This window comes from Lactuca sativa, chromosome 1 (assembly GCF_002870075.4).
Source record: "Lactuca sativa cultivar Salinas chromosome 1, Lsat_Salinas_v11, whole genome shotgun sequence".
Classification (NCBI taxonomy): Eukaryota; Viridiplantae; Streptophyta; class Magnoliopsida; order Asterales; family Asteraceae; genus Lactuca; species Lactuca sativa.
Genome location: NC_056623.2, coordinates 74,410,607 through 74,431,620, shown reverse-complemented (window position 1 = coordinate 74,431,620; position 21,014 = coordinate 74,410,607). Strand labels below are relative to the sequence as shown.

At 35.2% G+C, this 21,014-nt stretch overlaps 1 protein-coding gene and 1 pseudogene across 1 annotated transcript; both read right to left on the bottom strand.

The window, feature by feature from the left end:
* Positions 1-4,079: 4,079 nt before the first annotated feature.
* Positions 4,080-4,624, bottom strand: LOC111900788 (arabinogalactan protein 13-like). The gene has a single exon (XM_023896673.3). The coding sequence runs from the start codon at positions 4,512-4,514 to the stop codon at positions 4,329-4,331; it is 186 nt and encodes a 61-aa protein (XP_023752441.1). The 5' UTR covers positions 4,515-4,624; the 3' UTR covers positions 4,080-4,328.
* A 10,258-nt stretch (positions 4,625-14,882) lies between these two features.
* On the bottom strand, positions 14,883-16,745 carry LOC128127519 (dolichyl-diphosphooligosaccharide--protein glycosyltransferase subunit STT3A-like; annotated as a pseudogene).
* Between the last annotated feature and the right edge of the window lie 4,269 nt (positions 16,746-21,014).

The window sequence follows — 21,014 nt, the reverse complement described above, 5'->3', positions numbered from 1 at the left end:
TATGAGGATTGTTTGGTGGCAGATCTGATAGGGAGTTAGGCCGTTGAGACTCCGACTTCAAATTTCAGGTGAAGTAGGGAAGGTTTTATTTGAAGAGATTGAGGATTCGTCTTCACCTGGTTTGAAGAATTAATCTAAGGATTCATTGTATGATCAGAGTTGGAAGGGTTATGACTGGTTTGCCATCAGTTGGGAGAAGGCATGGGTTGTTTCAGCACGGGCGAGCTGTCGGGAAGTTAGGTTATTATAGATGTCGGGTATCGGAAGGTAGAAGTGGCTGCAAGGGCGGAAGGTTCGGATGTTATTTCAAGGATAGGAGTTCCGGTTGCATGGAGAAGGTTATTCTACGTGCATGACTTCCGTTCATGATCATCAAGTTGATTGTGTTGGCATAAGTGTTACTAAAGAGCGATTTCGAGGACGAAATCTAAATTAAGTGGGGAAGAGTTGTAACGCCCTGTTCCGAATCGATTCCTAATTTGAGGCTGTGGCCCGAAGATCGATCATCATAAGGATTAGGGCTTTTGGAAAAGGTATGATCTAGGCCCATTTGGGTGCGAGCTATGTATTAGAAGTGATATGGGTGTTCGCTTTGTGTTTTAGAGCCTAGGGGTATTTCAGTAAAGTGTCAGTTCAGGCTTTTGTGGAAAATGTATTTTTGGGCTTCAGTTTGGTCCTTGATGCTTGGGCCCTAATGGACTATCTGAGTAGTTGTATTCTGGACTAATTAGAGGATTAGACCTTAGGATAAGGCCCATGAAAGGGTTTGGCCCCAATTTGGAAAATTGGGCCATTAGTGGGCTTTTATGGATTTTAAAGTTTTGGGTTGATTGGTTTTGGGCTTGGTCCTTAGTTATGTATCTTGTTGGGTTAGGGGTAAAATGGTCATTTTACCCCAAGTATGGATTATGGATCATGGTATAGAACCCAATTGCTAATTGGGTGATATTTTGGTATTGATAACTCGAGGAGTTTCCAGGACAACAACTAAGGATTTCTTGCAGTAGAATTCAGCAGTTCGAGGTGAGTTACATTCCAGTAGAAATGGGTCTAAGGCCACAATGTCGGCCCACTGGTAGGATTTGTTGTTAGATAATTGTCTTTGTGATAATTATCTAGGTTTGCTACTGTTTGATATGTTTTACGTGCTAGTATAATGCGATGTTATGTGATAGTAGTAGTAAGGGGAATAGTCCTTGGTTATCGGTTAATAGGGCCGAAGGGGTAGTATAGTACCCAACCACGCTAGACAGTATGATTATGTTTCGTTATCATGTGGTAGTAGTAGGGGTGAAATAGTCCCCGTAGCCGGTTGAGAAAAACTGGAGGGATAGGTCGGACACCCTGGTATGTCTGACAGGGGTAGGTTAGGCACCTCGGTATGCCTAGCAAGGTAGGCAGGGCACCCAAATATGCCTGACAATATGTTTAATGTATGGTATGTGGTATGATGGGGGAACTTACTAAGCTTCGTGCTTACAGTTTACAGTTTTGGTTTCAGGTACTCGTTTTCAAAGGAAAGGAGCTGGCTTGATCGCAACGCATCATACTATGTTTTCCGCACATGGGATCTTTGGGATTACACTCTGATATGGTTTTATGATAATATGTTTTGATTATTGACGCTTTGTTTTTGACATGAGATATTATTATGAATGTTTTTATACTGTTAGTTTTATATAATAACTTAATTAAAATGAAATCTTTGGTCTTGAATTTTGGGATGTTACAAGAGGTCATTTAGGAGGTTGAACAGAAGATCGAAGGATTACGACAACAAAATGATGATAATGAACGCCATAGAAAAAAGGTACATACAAAGACATCATGAGGTGGCTAATCAACGGCTCATGCAAGATTACTCTGACAAAAATGTGACGTTTCAAGGATATTACTTTCGTCGATGGTTCTGTATGCATAAACATATGTTTTTGCGTATCATCAATGACGTCATAACAACGTGTCCATATTTTCCACAACGTTCAGACGCTAGAGGTAAAGTTGCTTTTACTCCTTTACAAAGATGCACCGCCACACTTTTTCAATTAGATGAGAATCTTAGGATGTCCGGACGTACTGCACAACAAAGCCTTCACAATTTTTTTAAGTATGTCATGAGGTTATATTATCCACGATATATGCGTAAACCTACTTTTGGTGACGTTCAACCGTTGTATGCTCATCATTCAAATGTGCACGACTTCCTTGGAATGTTAGGAAGCCTAGATTGCCTCCACTGGGAATGAGGCAATTGTCTGAATGCTCACCAAGACCAATACACCGAGGCGATCATGGTTACCCAACTATCATACTTATGGTTGTGGTCTCACATGATTTATGGATATGACATGCATTCTTTGGTTCCTTCAATGACACTAATGTTCTTAATATGTCTCCATTATTCGACGACATGTATAACATGACTGCATCATATTCTTCCTTTTAAGTGTGTGGAACGTCATATAGGAACGATATTATCTTGTGGACGGGATCTATCCGAAGCGTGTTTGTTTTATGAAGTCATTGTCCTGTCAAATGATCGCAAAAGGTTGAAGTTTAAGAGAGCTCAAGAGAAAGCGAGAACGGATGTTGAATGAGCGTTTGGTGCTATGAAAAGATGTTAGCATATTCTTAAATATCCTGTACCTTATATGGAGAAGAAGAAAATGAGTGAGGTGATGTATACTTGTATCATATTGTATAATATGATTTTCGAAGACAAAAGAAATGCAATATGTGAGTATAATGAAAATGAGATCATTCCACCGACACAAGTTTTTGAGGTCGGAAGCGATGAGTACTTGGCGAGGAGTACAATAATTCATGAGAACATATTTGGACCGTCACCTACATCGATCTTAACACGGAACCGGTCGATGATTTAGACGGCCAATCTGACGATGAAGATGTGCTTTAGGTCTATCTAGGTTTGGTAATTTTAATTTCCGTGTTCTTTATTTTTAAATTCTAAGGTTTTTTTTTTTTTTTTTTTTTTTTTTTTTTTTTTTTTTTTTTTGGGGTGGGGGTGGGGTGGGGTTGTTTGCTATGATGTATGTTAAGATTAATGAAATTTTAGTTTTAAAAGAGTTGGGTAAATTGATTATTTTTAACATAAATTAATTTTAGAAAAAAATGAGCATGAAAAATGTGGCAACTCATATCAAGTAAATGATAACTTTTTGTTGTAGTGTGACAAATCTGATATGTTTACGTAAACCGTAACAAACTTAACACCACTCCTTCCAACCTTACGAAGCTTCTTAATCGGTTCAACGATTCTGCCCCACTCTACAACCACAATGTACTACTAACAAGAGGGAAGATATTCTCTAATGCCACATAACCACATATGGATACCTTCACACCCATACCTAACCTAACAATAGCGATGACGTTCTCTAATGCCACATCAACCACGTATGGATACCTTGACACCTATACATAACCTTAACATTTTCCTTGTTTGTCCATCTCTTAAATTGTCCTTGGATCGTGTTTTTTTCATTCTTTATTTGACTGTCAAATCACTATGTAATATTTTAATTATTGTTTTTTTTATTTACTTGAATATGAAATCACCATGTAATATTTTAATTATTGTTATTTTTATTCAACTTTGATCGTATTCATAGTAAATAAATCATCAATAACAACGATTCAGTTTCATCTCATCTATCAAGTTTATTTTAACACTCATCGTAGTGCATATGTAGCTAAAAATGTTAGGTAATTTAATTTAATAAAATATGTATCTGAATTTACATGATTATAAAGATACATACAATCATTGATGAAGTTTCTTAAAATATATATATGAAAAAAAAAGGTTTTTGTTCACAGAAACAATAATGCTACTAAAGGCGTGGCCCTTTCCAACTGTTACACAATCAGAAAGAGCATGTGGCAGACAACATAATATCTTACTTTCAATATGCGCCTCATTCACACATTCACAATTGTATGGATGCATACAAAATAAAAAATTCTCATTCAAGATATCACATGAACGAATTTTTATGAAATCAAAGTTATTCAATGAAAAAAAAACAGAAATTCAGCAAGCATCAACATCTGAGACAATCGGGAAGCAATTACATATTATATATCCATTAATCAATCAATAATCAATTTGAACAAATGAAAATTTGGATCGAAAAACGAGAACTAAGGATCTGAAAACCATCATCATCACAAACGAATTTTATGAAACTACATACATTCAACAAAAGAATGAATTCACATACAAAAATTTCAAGAACAAATGCGGATATAAGCAGAACAAATCATCTCAATACAAAACAAAAATAATTTCTCCAAATCAAATCGATTTAGAATAAAAGCCCAAAGGAAAGAGAAATAAGGGAAATAAGGGCGGCCGGAACGTAAACGCTGGCGGCAGAAGACGGACCCGGCGCCGGGGCGGGAGCTTCCTGAGCTGCGACATTACTGACGGCAGATACGGCCATCAACATAACAACAACGGCGGCGAAGAGCTTCATCTTCATTGATTCCATTGATGCTTTACTTTGAATTTGAAATTCAAGCGGAATGTAAGAACAGATTAGTTTGATTAATTGCAGGGTGTTGAAACTTGAAAGTGGTGGTGGTGTTGGAGGTGATGAAGGGTTGATATATATAGGGGTGTGTGAAGGGGGAGGGGACACTTTAGTGGCATGAGCTGACCGAACTGCCCGACTGTTGACAGGGTGTTTATGTGGGGTTGCCCCACAGCTGTGGCCAACGGTTGTATCGCCGTTTTCGTGGGCTCCACCCATTTGTTTCGATTGCCTTTTCTTAGAAAAAAAAAAAAAGAAACTGAATTGTGTGGTTTACATGGAAAGCTATCATTTAAATTTAAAATTTTTGCCGTTCGATTTAAGACTAAACAGTCTCCTAAACTTTTTACCATTGCCACGTAGATTGAAAGAGACATTTTTATAAATTTTTAGTTTTAAAAATGATAACACACAAATATGATTTTTGCCACGATAAACTTTCACCGCTAGCAATGGATTTCTTGTGGAAAAACGGTCTTATAACATAATAACACCGTAAAATCAAGTATATAAATATACTGGGTGTTTGAGATAGTTTTTGAAAATAATTTTTCAAAAAGCTAATAAGCTAAAAAAGTGTTTGTGTGTTTAAAAAACGGATTTTAAAACAGTTTTTTTAAAACAGTTTTTCTTATCCGAACACTATTTAAAAACCGTTTTTCATAAAAGTCATAAGCTAATAAACATTTTTCTTAAAAATCACTTTTGTTATAAAAAAGTTAACCCAAACACACCCTTATTGCATCCTTCATTGATTCCTTTATATACACTCTATGAAACACAAGTTGATTATGATGGACATGAATATGACGATATTGGCATCGTAAAGGTAAACATTTTGCTTGCGATAGGACTACATATGCCAATGATGAATTAACAAACGATTATGCAAAAAATGTTTGTGTTGATTGATGATTTAATATTACTTCCACACGGATAACCGGTGGAAAGTCGTGAAGCTAGATCGGATTATGATGAAATTCAATATGATAACGATAACAGCCCAATCAATATGATAAGGATGACTATGAGTTCTTTTATTAGTATGAAGAAACTAAAACTATGAATATTACATTATACCATTGTTCCAACTCTCAACCCACAAACATAAACTTATCTTAAAGAGTCTCAATTTTTGAAAACAAATAAGATATATGTAACACCCGAATTTTTAATGCAATGTACACCAAAAAAAATTCACTTTTTAAATTTATAAGTAAGGCGTACACATGTATTAACAATCCAATATGTAGTTCTCAACATGATTACAACAAAGAAATAAAATGCATGTATTAACAATCCAATATGTAGTTCTCAACATGATTACAACAAAGAAATAAAATGCATTGATCTAAGTCGGGCATTACAACCTCTTTTTTACAATTATAGGGATGACAAAAAACTCATACCTAATGAAGAACACAAAACCTACACCCGTTTTTAGCCCTGTCGAAAATACCCGATACCCGAATTACCCGCCCGATTTTTTCGGGTATCGGGTAAATCGGGTATCGAGTAAATTTTTCCGGGTAATCGGGTTACCCGAAATTTTTTCGGGTCGGGTAAAGGGTATATTTTTTGGGTTTCGGGTATACCCGAATTACCCAAATTATTAAAAAAAAAATTTGTTTTGTAGAGCTTGTACTATATAACAGGTATTTGATCACGCTTAAACTAACTATCATTATTGTAAAACATAAATATATTTATTATGACAATACGACACTAACAATCTTAAAAGTAATTTTTATATATCATCACGTTCTTTAAAATTTAACAGTTTTCTGGATTATAGTTTTTATTACAACTAACAAACTCATTATCTTGACGAAACTTTAGAACATGGCAAAACTTATTACTACATTTATCTTAAACATTTTAAACTTTTAAATTAAGATTTTTAGGTATTTGTTTTTTTAACATTTTATTAGATTAGATTAAGTCGTTAAAAAATTACTTGATATCTCATGTATTATTGAGTAGAAAATCTCAATGTTCAAAGCTTGAGTAACTTCGTTTATGTCTCGTTTGTTTATATAAACAAGACTAATAAAGCACGACGTATTATTTCATTAAATTTATTTTTAGGTGAAATTCAAAAAAAAAATCATATATTTCGGGTAATACCCGAATTACCCAAACCCGACCCGATACCCGAATTACCCAAACCCGAATTTAGTTTGGGTAGGGTAACGGGTAATTTTTCTAACATGAAAAACCCGAATTACCCGACCCGAATTACCCGAAATCCGAAAAAATTATCCGTTCAACACCCCTACCCGTTTTGACCGGAGAATCCTCAAGTTAACCATGGATGGGGACGATCGGGAATCCCCGAATAAAAGAATGGGGATGGGGATACCTTTAGACCCCGACCCTGGACTTGGCCCTGATATATATATATATATATATATATATATATATATATATATATATATATATATATATATATATATATATATATATATATATATATATATATATATATATATATATATATATATATGGAAAAGTGAATATACCCTTAAGAGTATATAAGTTTAGATACACAAACTCACCATATTACGTCTCTTTGTATCATATATACATATTGTAAATGTCCAATGATCTTCTAATTCAACTTCTAACATGATTTAATTCCAAGATTTTTATAAATTTTATATTTATCTTCCTCTTACATAATTTTCATTTTTAACTATAATATATATAGCCTAATAGGTGTTCAGCATGAAGATGTGATATAAGAGAAAAATAATAGTGAAATTTTGAAAATCTTGAAAGTAAATCAAGTTAGAGGTTGAAGTTTAAGAACATTATAATGAATATATCAAACAAAACAATGTATTAAGGTGAGTTTGGGTACCTAAGCTTATATACCCTTAAAGGTATATTCACTTTTCCCATATATATATATATATATATATATATATATATATATATATATATATATATATATATATATATATATATATAGACACACACACACACACAAAACAAATTTTTATAGTATAATTTATGATATCTCAAAGTTTATCTCGGTAACCAAACTCATTAGTTATTACTTGGTTGAAATTGTATTTATCCTAATTCATTTATCTAATTTAACCTTGTGTGTAATTTTTTTTCTCTTTGGTTAATCTATTTTACCTTAAATACCAATCTGATAACTTTTTCTACTTGATTTTTCATGTATGTGTTTAAATTAGGTAGAATCTTTTTTATAGTTTTTATGCAATGTATGAATATTTTATATTATTTAAAATCTTTAAACTTACTTTGGTAAAACTGAAATTTAAAGTTTTTCTTTACGTAAAAGTGTAATGTCCCATTTTCAAAACAAAATTTTCATTTTTAAATAAGGATATGTCATTGTTTTTCAAAAACCTAGTCAAGGAACATAAATATCAAAATACAATGATCCCAAAAATATCAGAGCATAAAACTTGCGGAATCACATAAGCTGCAGGTGGATGTGTGTATAATCAAACATTCGCCTTCCTGCAATCATCTGAAGTACCTGAAGCACAATAAATTAACATCTGTAAGCTTGAAACTTAGTGAGTTTTCCCCCAAGATACCACATACTCTAGAACCCTCACCATAAATGGTCAATACTCCCCCACTTGGGTCTCGAACCGTCACCAACTATCGCTCATAATCAATCGGCCCTCCATGCGGACTCAACCAATCCATACCCACAATAACACATACACCCCCATCACGATAGGAATAAGATCTATATGGAACTTAACACCATAAATCTCCAGTACACAACTCGGTAAACATCAGAAGCCGAATCGTGTTCTTATCTGGAATAGCTACTCTTAAAGGTCGATCCACAGGCTCGCAAGGAACACTAAAGCCCCTACTGAACGATGTCGACACAAACGACCGGCTCACACCTGAGTCGAATAGAACAAAAGCGGGCAGAAAATTCATAAGAAATGTACCTAACAAAATCACAATCATAAGTATGCATAAAGTAAGATAACATAAATATAAAGGAACACATACCAGCAATGACGTCCGGCGTTGCCCTGGCCTCCTCTGCTGTCAACTGAAAAGTTCTCCCTCGGGCCCTAGGGGCCTGGGCGTTCCCTTGTCGATCATCAGTAATGCGTAGGGTTGCAGGAGCAAGAGTTTCAACTGGCCTCGATGTAAGTAATGGGCAATTGGCATTCATATGGCTCATCTGATTGAAGCTATAGTAGACTCGAAGATCAACGGACAATCCTTCGTAAAGTGTCTTTCATTGCCACATTTGTAGCATACCATCCCTGTCGGGTAGGTACCCTCATGAACCTTACCGAACTTGTTGCAAGTACAGACCCTATGACCTCTCAGTCTCGAATCAGCAAGCTTGAACCTCTTAGTCGTTGGCTGCAATGACACTGGCCTCCTATCTCTATGTTGTGTCTCCCTCTCAACCTCTCTCACTTATGTCTCCAGCTTAAGCTCTCTCCTCCTGACATTAGTCTGCAACTCAGCCAATGTCTGATACTGGGTGCTCGTCACGACCTTTTGGATATCCTTCTTGATTATTCTCAAGAATCAGGTCATCCCCACCTGCTTAGAGGATGTGTACTCAGGAAAGAAAAAGGCCCTCTCGTGAGACATCCTGGTGATCTCAGTTGTTGTCTCTATCATCTGCCTGAGCGACAGGAACTCCTGGGTCAACATCTCCCTCTCCACTAATGACACAAATTTAACATGAAACATCTCAATAAGTTGATCCCAAGTCATAACAGAAAGCTCTGATGGAGAATAATCTGATGTTACAAACTTCCACCAGTCCTTCGCTCCCAGGCAAAGAAGGTTCAGCGCGAAACGAACCTTCAGGTTCTCCAGACATTAACAAGTGTAGAAACATCCCTCAACATTTTAGACCTATCTCATAAAGGAAATAAGGTTCTTGACCCCATCGAAATCATGAGGCATCGTGTTGTTGAAATCCCGGTACAACATTGAATCCCCCCCATGTGGTCTACCAACAACAACAGCTGTAGTGGCTGCGGAAGTAGCAACCTCAGTGATGGTTGCATAGCGCTCGTCAAACAAATCAATCATAGCGGTCTTGATAAACCCAAAAATATCTGGAATATTCTCCCTGATCATTGCAACCACCTCTGTAGCAATGATCCTACTAATCTCCTCATCACTGGTACCCGACCTATCTGGGTCGCTAGAGCTTAAACCTCGGGTCGTCATCACCATACTGAAAAGAATAACGAAAAGATCAAAACCAAACTAAATCGTACACATACATAATACACTCCCACAAGTTCCTTATTACCCCATGATTCAACCTGAATTGCATACGGATCCTATGCTTTCAATAGTACGGGCCCATACTATCTTCCAAACCTATTCGTAGTTCATTCAGGTTGTCCTCCCAAATCCTTAAGATGCTAATCCCTAAAATCTAGATGTATCCATGCATACACACCTAAGGATCACAACTAAGAACCTAAATACTCATTATAGGTTCCCTCTCGACCACCTTTCCACCTTGCAAGAATCTCTGCTAAACTTGCCAATTGCTCCACGTATGTCAATTTTACATAATCCAGGACTCGATAGACAGTTGAATAAATGATTCTACCTCAAGTCCACAACCAAAAAAGGAGCAAGAAGTAAGGCTAAACCAAATAATCTAAGGCTATAAAACCCTAACTATGTATGTAACATCCCAATTTTCGGGTACAAATTTAAAGCCTTATATATATATATATACATACATATATATATACATATATATATATATATATATATATATATATATATATATATATATATATATATATATATATGCATTTTTAGGGCCACGTATATTTCAGGGTCTACTCGACGAGTTGGAAGACACCAACTCGATGAGTTGAAGGCTGAACATGAAAATCCTAATTTTTATGGTTTTCACCCTATTTAAAGACCTTATAACTCGTTTATGGTTTGCCTCTCTCCCCATTTTAAGTGATTGTGAGATTAAAGAGTGTTCTTTGGTGGTTTTCTTGAAGGAGCTTGAATTTGGTGGTGCAAGGTTGAAGGGAGAAGCTGTAGATTCAAGATTCTCAGTGTTGTTACATCCACTTGGAGGTATAAAGTCGTTATCTTGATCATCTCTTCTTCTAGATCTCTTCTTTTAGAAGTATGGCCATTATTAGCTTATTTTGGGACCATTATTGGATTTAAGCATGTTATGAAGCCATGGTTTCAGATCCGGACGTTTCATGGGCCCTTTTGACATAAAGTTGTCATCTTTATCAAGTATTGGCTCTCCTTCATGCCCTAGGCCCCGTGATAAACCTTATTTGAGTTTTTTAGCCCCTTTGATGCCACACATGGACGTAAAGTTAGCAACTTTACGTGGTATTTCAGTCATAGGGGACCAGATCTATAGTTTGGAGCATTAAGCTCACTTGGAAGTATCTGAATGCATTAAGGTTAGGAAAACTCGATGAGCTGATCTGCCAACTCGATGAGTTGGTGAGGGTTTTCCCACTTTCTAGATGCCAAAGAACTCGATGAGTTGCTCTGGTAACTCAGCGAGTTAACTATGGCTTTTCACGATTTTCTGAACATTTAAGGAACTCGACAAGTTGCTAGATGCACTCGATGAGTTAGGTCAACATGGACTGTTGACCTTGACTGTATATTTTGAGTTGGACTATGGTTAACCAAGTTTAACTTCAGAGGGTATTTTGGTGATTTAGGATTTTAATGGAATTAGTCATATGGTGGTTACAGGAACTTGAGTTCAGAGCCGTGAGTTGGGATTCGATTTTATCGGTTCAACACTACTTGTGAGATGAGTTCTTCTCACTATGCTAACAAAGTCTAAGGCACAAAGGCTGACCCTTTTTGGATTGTTATCCTGGTTATCACATGATGTTATGTTTAGTGATCTGTTAGAAGATATGCATACTGGTATATAGGATGGTGCTATGTTTAGTGATTTGTTAAATCTGCATCCTGGTATATAAGATGGTGTTATGTTTAGTGATCTGTTAGATCTGCATCCTAGTATATAGGTGTTGGATTAGTGTCTAAGTCCATAACTATTTTGGTATGTACTTGACCCGATGGTGCATGGTCCTTTTGGGTTGCCTTCACCAAAGCAACTTGATTGGAGAAATAACTAGAGAGAGAGGTTATTATGATTTATTAATATGTTATAAGAATAATATATTAAAGGAGAAATCATATTTGTTTAATTAATATTGGTCAATAATTAATTAAGAATTAATTTTGTGATCAAATATAATTAATTAAACTAGAGGGGCTGAATTGTAATTATGTGATAGTTACAAAATAGGGTAAGGATTATCCTAAGAATAGGTTGGATGAAGTTAAGGTGATAAGGCCTTAGAATTCGACTATGATAAGGATTCAAGGCTTATCTTATGGGTTGCTTGGTAAGCAAGCAACTAGATAAGGATAAGGACTGAAACCCTATCTCTACACCTATATAAACCCCCTTTGGCTCATGATTTCGTCCAGACCTTCCCAAGGCATCTTAGGGACGAATTCTTATACCTCTCCTCTCTCTTTATACCTTCTCCATTTGCTCTTGGTGTTTGTAAGCCATTAGAGGAGTGACACTTGTGACTCTAAGCCTTCCAAAGTCAATTCAAGGAGGAATCAGGATTGTTATTACTACATAACAATCAAGGTAACATTATAAACCTATTCTCATGTTAATACGATTATTTGAATGCTAGAATTAGGGTTTATAGTCTTGGATAGCTTGCATGTACAATAGAGAAACCTAGATCCAAGCATTAGGGTTTGTATGAGCACATAGGATGTCTTATGACCAAAATCCATCAGTGGTATCAGAGCCTTGACTAGTTTCAATTGTATTGATGCATTACATGTTCAAAAAATTCGATTTTTGATGTTCTGGAGACTGGACTCGCCGAGTCCATAGCTGAACTCGCCGAGTCCATGCAGACTCGACGAGTCCAAGCTTGACTCAACGAGTCAACTCGTCAGATGGAGCATATCTCGGGATTTCTTACTGTTTTTGCTTTGGGATAGTTACCTTATCATATTAGATCAATATAAATCCGATTTTATGATATATTTGACTATATTCTTGATCTAATTGAAGATATTTATCAATTAATAAGATAATTGTTTCCTTATGTGATAATTGATTAATTATTTTGACTAAATTGATAAATTGTTTAGCAAGAAATCATTAAATAAATCAAATATGGATAAATATGTGATTAATTGTTAATTTAGATTATTTGTTCCTTGTTGTTATGAATAGTTTCATATTTTCCCCTTTAGGTTTTATAGTTTAAATTTGAACCCAAAAGTTTTGTTGTTTTGAAATTTAAATAGTTAAAACCCTAATGTTTTGAAAAAGGTTTCAAAACTTGCCCTCAAGTTTTGGAATTTAAATTTTGATTAAATGGTTTAATTTTGATGTATATTTAAATTCTAAACCCTAATGTTTTGAAATGTTTCAAAACTTGCTCTCAAGTTTTGGAATTTAAAAGTTGATTAAAAGGTTAATTAGGAATGTTAAATTCTAAAACTCTAGTATTGTTTTTGAAAAAGTTCAAATCACACCCTTATGGTTTTATTAATTAATTAAGGTGTATAATTAAAAGAGGTTTAATAAATCCATAAAAGTTTAGGTTTACAATTTAATTGAATTAAAAGTATAATTGTTAAATTAGACTACCTAGTATTTTAAAAAGTGTAAAATACACCCACTACTAGAAAAAAGGCCTTTTACGACGCTCATTGCGCGTCGTAAAACGATCAGACGACGCGCAAATGCGTGTCAAGGAAGGCCCTGTCATAAAGAGAGACGACGCGCATTTACGACGCGTGGTTATGACACGCAATGCGTATCAAGGAAGGCCCTGTCATAAAGGAAGACGACACGCATTTGCGTGTCGTAACCTTACGACGCGCGTGTTTATGACACGCAATGCGTATCAAGGAAGCCCATGTCAAGAAAGGCCATGTCATAAATGAAGATGACACACATTTTTGCGTATCATAATTTTAAATGTTCTAAAAAATATATTTATATATTTATTAATTTTTAAATTAAATTTGCATTTAATGTCTCATAATAGAAATAAAATATCATATACAAAAAATACAATCCATTGCATAAAATTTAATGTCATACAATTCTATTTTTTACAATATCTAAATTTGCATCTAATCTACTCTCTACATCAAATTCCAACTAAGTAAAGTTGCATCTTGCCTTTCATAATTCTTTAAGACTAATGCTCCAAACAGATGTTATATGGATAAGAAGTTGTACATTGGCCCATCTACTCTGTGTTTCATACTAACAATTAAAATGAAGAATGCAACACTTGCATTTGCAGCATCTTATCTCTTTCGGCTTGAGCTTTCTTTTCCTCTTCTAACTCCAAAGTTATTCGCTTTCATCAACCCTATAAACACAACACAAAATCACTTTTCATTTTCATTCTACTTTTAAAATTAATTCTTATCAGGACATTCTGCTTTTAAACCTACCAATCTACAAATTTTTCAAAGAATATAATTTATAATTTTTATGGAAAGTACATTGCTATTTCTTGAATACAAGATGTTACAAATCAAGAAACTTACATGGACTGCCGACCACCATGAACCTGCAAGACACGAGACATCAAATAAATCAAAATTAAATTTTGATTTTTTTTCTTTCAGTAACGATTAACATTTAACAAAAAAACAAAAGGTCAACCCACTCCCTTTGCCTCATTCCAGCTGACCCACTCCCTGGAAACAAGAAAAAAAAACTATCAACCAACATTTTACTTATATTTGAGAGGTTTTCATATTGATTTATTTATTTGTTAATAAATAGTTTACATACTACACCTATGGTATGGATTAAGTATTCAGGGGAGGATTTACTATCAAGGAAAATGTCGAGGGTAAATTGTTCACATTGGTTTGAGTGATCTACAATCTCTTTGAATTTGAAAGTATGACTTCGTCTTGAAGCTGCATAAAATAAATATCAATGAATACAAGCTCATAAGTCATAATCACATCTATTATTGTGTGCACATTAAACTAACACTGATTGCTAAAAGAATAAAGGTTTTGACATGTGTTTTGATTAAGAATGTAGTCATATCAAATACCTTCAAGCGCTCAGAAAGATCTTTGAAACCCTTAACAAGTTGGGGCCAAAGGCGTTCACGGTTGGAACTCTCCATATCTTCTAGCTTTCCCATTGCATCTGCCCACATATAATACACCCATTTAGAACCGTATTATATGTATATATAATTAAACCAATGGAAGTACACATTGTTAACAGAGGCATCCATTTCATTGATGAGGCAGATGAAAAATATATTCAAAAGCAGGAATAAAATGAGTCAATTTGAAATGCTTTTTTCCTATTACAGTTTTCCTAACTCTATCATATCCTCTACCACCATCAGTCTCCACAAATCTACATAAATAAATAAAATAAAATAAGACTTACTTATGTTGTTAAATAAAACAATAAAAAAGTAGTCGATTACTGATTACTTGAAATATGATAGTTTGTACATAAGGGGGTTTAGCATGGTTGGAGTCGCATGTGAACCAATTTGGTATTGACCTGATAAGAAATAACAATGAAAAAGAAATAATTTATTAGAATAGATAAACAAAAATGAAATAGAAGAAATAACAATGAAATAGAAGTAATTTATTTTCCATTTTTTAAAACTACAATGCCCTAATTAGAAACTATTTGAAAGTACAATGCTATAACTAATTTAAAAAATGAAAGTACATTACTTGAAGTACTTAAACATACAAGATAATCAGGCTCCTTCATATGTGGGAAGATGCCTCCTCCTATACACACCCATTCAAAGGAACTTTTTTATATCATCACTAGAGTATCCCACGACACCTGACAATGATGAAAACTTCAAATAATTAATTTCTTATTTTCAATTCTTTATTATTATTTAAAAATAAAAAATAAAACTAGACATCCAAACAGTTGAAAAATTCTCAAGCAGCTTTTTTGGGTGATGACATGGCAGTACCAACAGTAGCAATGTGTGTTGTTCCATGTTGTATTATCAACTATAACTGTCCTGCTAGCCATTGTTGTTGTTTGGTAACATCAAGTGTGTGTGTGTGTGTGAATGAGTGCATTAAGTCCTAAGTCCTAAGCATGGATAAGACCTTATATAAATGTTGATCGAATATAGTGAGTTACTTACTTTATCATCTACTTCAGTGTTATGGCTTAACCATGCGTAAGCCTCTCTGAAATCATCAAAAACATGAAGAACTTCAGGTGGATGAGAAGTGAGCACAATTTAAAGAGCTGAATATGCTTTTGCTGCATCCTGCACACTATGAACCTAAACAAAGGGTAAAATCGTCATTTACTTTGTCATTCAGATGGTTCATTAGGTGCAAATAAGAAAAAGTCCTCGTACATACAACAGACACCATTCATCACTTAATGGAAAAGAAAGAAACAAACCCTAATCTGGTAAGCTATGCACGGGTGTTTCTTTTTTACTTGATTAAAAAAACCTACTTTAATGGAAGAAAGTATGTTTACCACATAGAAGTCACCCATCAACACAATTAAGAAAAGAGCAAAAATCGATGTGTCAACATGCAAGACTAAGGGCCACTTTTCAGTCTTCTTCTTGGAAGTCTCTTCCACAACCACCTCTTTTTTTGGTTTTCTTGGAAGGTCTTTTCTTCAACAAATCTTCTTTTTTTGTCACTATTTTCCATGGAAACAGTACTAGCAGATACTCCATCCCAAACCTTAGTGGTCAAAGTCAACAAAAAAGTCAATAAAATAATTTTGAGGACTAAAGAAGCGCGTGTGTGTGATTGCAAATACTTACTTCATTTTGGGTATTTTCAAATAAACTAAAAACATAGAATTTATTTGATCTTGCGAAAACATCAAAGGCTTCAGAAAGAGCAATTTCGGATAATATGCATGCAGTTGGAGCAAGCACAAGCATTCGTTGTACCTGTCATATCGTTAGACAGAAAAGTTTAAGTTGACAGGAAATTAAACATATGAAAAAAAAGGTAAAAATGTAAAATGAGTAGAATCCTTACCATGGCACTACAAAAGTATACAAACATTACTATATAAAGGATCAGAAAGGAACTTGCATCAAATAGAGGTGAAAAGCATGCCTGCAACATCATGAGTGTTCAGCACTCCCGTGTAACATTCCATCTCCCCAATGTTCCTTTACTTCAATCTATTCCAAAATTAGGCAAAATCAATGTTATATAAATGAGCATTATGCTTATTAAGCAAGAAAATCAATATAAATTACTATACTACCTCTTTGAATCGGGTCAAATAGTATTCAATCATATGTGTTGTGTATTTTCTTGTTACTTTGACACAACAACACCAAGAGCACAAGCTCCAACACTTCCGCGTAAAAAGGTTACATCCCTATCATTATCGATTTCAACAATATGTTAAATATGGATTTATATATCAAGATAATGAGATTGGAGTACTATAGAGGGTACCTAAAGCTTGCAGAAGCAGAGTCACAAGCTTCAATAATGCAAGCAGAGGTGTTCAGATCATTCTTGTTGCCATTCACTGGAAAAATTTTCAAGAGCAAGAAAGCGGTCCCCGGAGTACCATCACAAAGAGTAGAGTCGACGTGTATTCTTCTTTCAATGGTCTGCCATGTGTTCACCACAACCTGTTAAACATTTCCACAAACACGTTGTAGGCATGCACACAAATGCAGAAAACCAAGAAACACGCAGTTCCCCCAAAAGATTCAGTATCTATAACCATGTGTGTGAGAGAGAGAGAGAGAGATGGTACCGTGTGCTTGAGATATGTGGCGGCTCTTCTGAATTTTCTACGGATCTGTAAGGAGGGTCAAGGGAAATCAAATTCAGGAATCAAGAACTTGGATTCCATAAATACGAAATCCTAATTGGAAATCAGGCATTCGTTTTTCAACGAGTATTAGACTTTCAGTCAATCCCACGTTTGAGTAATAGATTTTTAGCAAATCCCAGGCTTTTAGTGATTGAGCGAGTCTCAGTTTGGTTTTGGTGATAGGTTGTTGGCGACTGACATATAGAAATCTCAATCTAAAATTAAAATCAGATAGAAGAAATCAGAAATCATAAAATCGGTTAGGAAGAAATTTGTGAAAAGAGTTGAAGTGGAAGGTGCATTATGAGTGTCGATTCGCTTAGGTGGCGAAGCAGCAGCAATGGTGAAAGTTAAAACCCTAAGTCGTCAGTTAATAGAGAACAACATTACATGCTTCCTTCTGCGGACATTTACCCCAATTTCCCCTTTCGTCTCTCACTCTAGAAACCCTAATCCCTCCGCCACAATGAACACCATTACAGTTTCCACGGCGCCTTGAAAGCCCTAACCTGAATCTCTCGATCAGAAGCGTATCTAGAAGGAAGCAGGTCAAGGAATAGTGCAAGAAAACTATTGGCGAGTATTCTCAATAACAGCAGAGAGATGAAGAAGGTGAAATTACAACAACGATGAAGTAGATGAATGGAAATCAGAAGCCCTTTTTCTTGATTGAGATGATGAAGTCGAGAGATGGAGATGAAATCGTAACCTTCGATCTTTGATTGAGAAGTTGCACAACAGTGTGAGTAGAATGAAAGATGCGTGAAAATGCTTAAGGGCAGGGAGGGTAGCGGGCTTTTCTAATTTTTTGGCTTTTCTTTTCCCGCTTGTAAGTAAGGAACGCGCGTTCATTAAAATTATAAAGCGACACATATAGAGGGCGCGCATTTAAGGTACAGCGCCCTCCGTGTTTTTAATTTTTTTTTCTTTTGACACTAATTTAAAGGCACGCAATAATGCGTGACCTAAATCCTTAAATTTTCTGAAGAGATGACACTTTTTTAATGTCACTCTCGTTTGCGTAACATAAATTAATGAGTGTCGTAATTTGCGCGTCGTAAAAGGCTATTTTTCTAGTAGTGACCCTATACTATATATAACATTAAAAGTCTAACATTATATATATATATATATATATATATATATATATATATATATATATATATATATATATATATATATATATATATGTATGAGTAAAAGTCAGTCTTACCGTTAGTAGGCCTCATTCACGAAGCTGGTCTATAAGGGGTGTTTAAGGAAATTGCATATAAAATGGCGATTGAATGGGTATCCACTCTTACCCACCGCAATCTTGACTAGTGGAGGGTCGTTAGCCGAACGGGTAGGATAGGACAAAACCTTTCATTATAAGTATAATAAAGTACAAAAGTAACTAAGTGTTTTACAAATTCCCAATCTTAGTTACTTAGGCAAAAGTGAATTGATGCAATTCCATGAAATTACACTTTGTACCCTTGCGAAGACGTTAGTGGAGCGTGTGTGGTTTACCGGCACACTAAATGGTTCTAAGCAAAGGTAGCAAAGGGTGACTCAATGTTTGTCATAGTTCGGTGGAGCGTGTGTGGTTTACCGGCACATCGAATAGGTGACCGTAACATGTGAGGGCACCATGTAAGTTTGCATGGTTATTCACACCCGCTTTGTGATCCTCGGCATCCCAGTTACAAACTAGAGGGGCATATCGAGATTTAAACATGCCATTGAAAGTTCAATGAATCTTAAAGGATCTAGGAGTTTTCATAGATTTAAAACTTAAATTTCTTTTTTCGTTTTTCGTGGTTGAAATTAGTGAATCGTCATTCACTTACCTTCAAATATTCTGCAATTAGGGTTACGGCATCCCTCTCCCGAGTTGTGGAATAATGTGTTGGGTCCTAGCCTTAGTATTTCATTTGGGTGATTTACTAAGGACTCAATCTATCAACTAACTTGAATTCGTTTCTCTCCCATTTTGTAGATGTCAAAGTACGACAACTATGGTTTTCCCAAATCCCGTGGAACAAGCATTCCACATGAAGATGGTATTCCACGATTCGATCGAGGAACAAGAGATCATGCTTCACTTCCTCCTCCTCCTCCAATTATTCTCCCTAACCCACAAGTTCAAAGGCTTGAAAAGTTTAAGATCACTCAAGCCCTTTTTGGCAAGTAAACATAAAGAAGGAAAGGCGGTGTGTGTACACGTCCTAGGGATGAAGTCACACATTGATAGGTTAAGAATGTTGGGATCCGTTGTCTATGAGGAAATGGCTGTTGATTGGGTTCTTCAGTCACTTCCTAACTCATATAGTGAGTTCGTAAGAGAGTACTATATGATGAACTGCGACGTGACCCTTATAGACCTCACCTATATGCTTATTGCTGCTGAATCAGCAATGGTTTGGCACAATAGAAAAGCAATGTTGATTGGTGAATCTGCCTTCGAGAGCTCTATGGATGTAGACAATGGCAACGAAAGACATGCAATGATCGAAAAGTTTGATCATAAGAGAAAGGCGATGTCTGAAGTAGTTCCATGTCATGTTCCAATAGAGCCAATTTGCTTTTATTGCCAATAGAAGGAGCATTAGAGACGAAGTTGCCCTATTTACCGAAGAGATCTAAGAGATGGGAGAGTCAAAACGTATGGCTTTGCTTTAGGTAAAATCCATTGACTAACTCTTTTAAGCTTCTATTCTAGATTCTTAATACATAATGTGATAAGATTACAATTGATATTTTGTAGGATCGAAGAAAAGAAAGGAAGCTTAAGGGAAGAAGTGAGCAAAATCTAACCGTGTAGGAATGGATTTTAATCGCATTTCTCGAAGATTAGATTCTTGAGCTACTACTTAGAGTTAGAATTAGATTGCTAAGAAAGATGTATTAGCATAGTTTTTCAATGAATTACATTGTAAGGACAAAATTTTTCCGCCATAAAATAAATTTTGATTTTAATATTATTTATTTATCCTTGCAATGGCGTATATGAAAAATTGATGCTTGAATGTTTCTAGCAATAATGGATTTGGTTCTTATTATGTTATTTATGGAAAGTCGAGAATTTACCAAATAGGGAGAGTTTCTCATCGCCCAAGTTTCAATTGGACAGAAACTTGGAATCATGCAACTTGGCTGCACGATGAATGAGAAATTTCATATTTGGAAATTAGACTAATTCATTGACAAAGTGTCAAGTGAAGGACTAGGAGATCAAGTACACAAAGTTGCGTATTGATCAAGTCCACCATAAGAGTAACCAAGATATTCGTCATGATTTACTAAAGGATTAGTAAATATGATTATACTTACAAGGTTAAGTGTAATTCTGAATTGATTGAAAATGTTTAAATCAATAGCAGAACGAATAAGAAGAATCAAGTAGGCAGAAAGATAAAAGTTTCTCCATTCTAAGAAGAAGGGAGAGTAGCTTTTATGCTTTATGATAGGTCTTAATGATTAAGAACCATATCTCAATTAATCCTCTAAGTAAGTCTTAGTACAATTGTATGTTTAAGAAGAGGAATCAAGAATTGAAGAAATGGTTAAATCAAGAA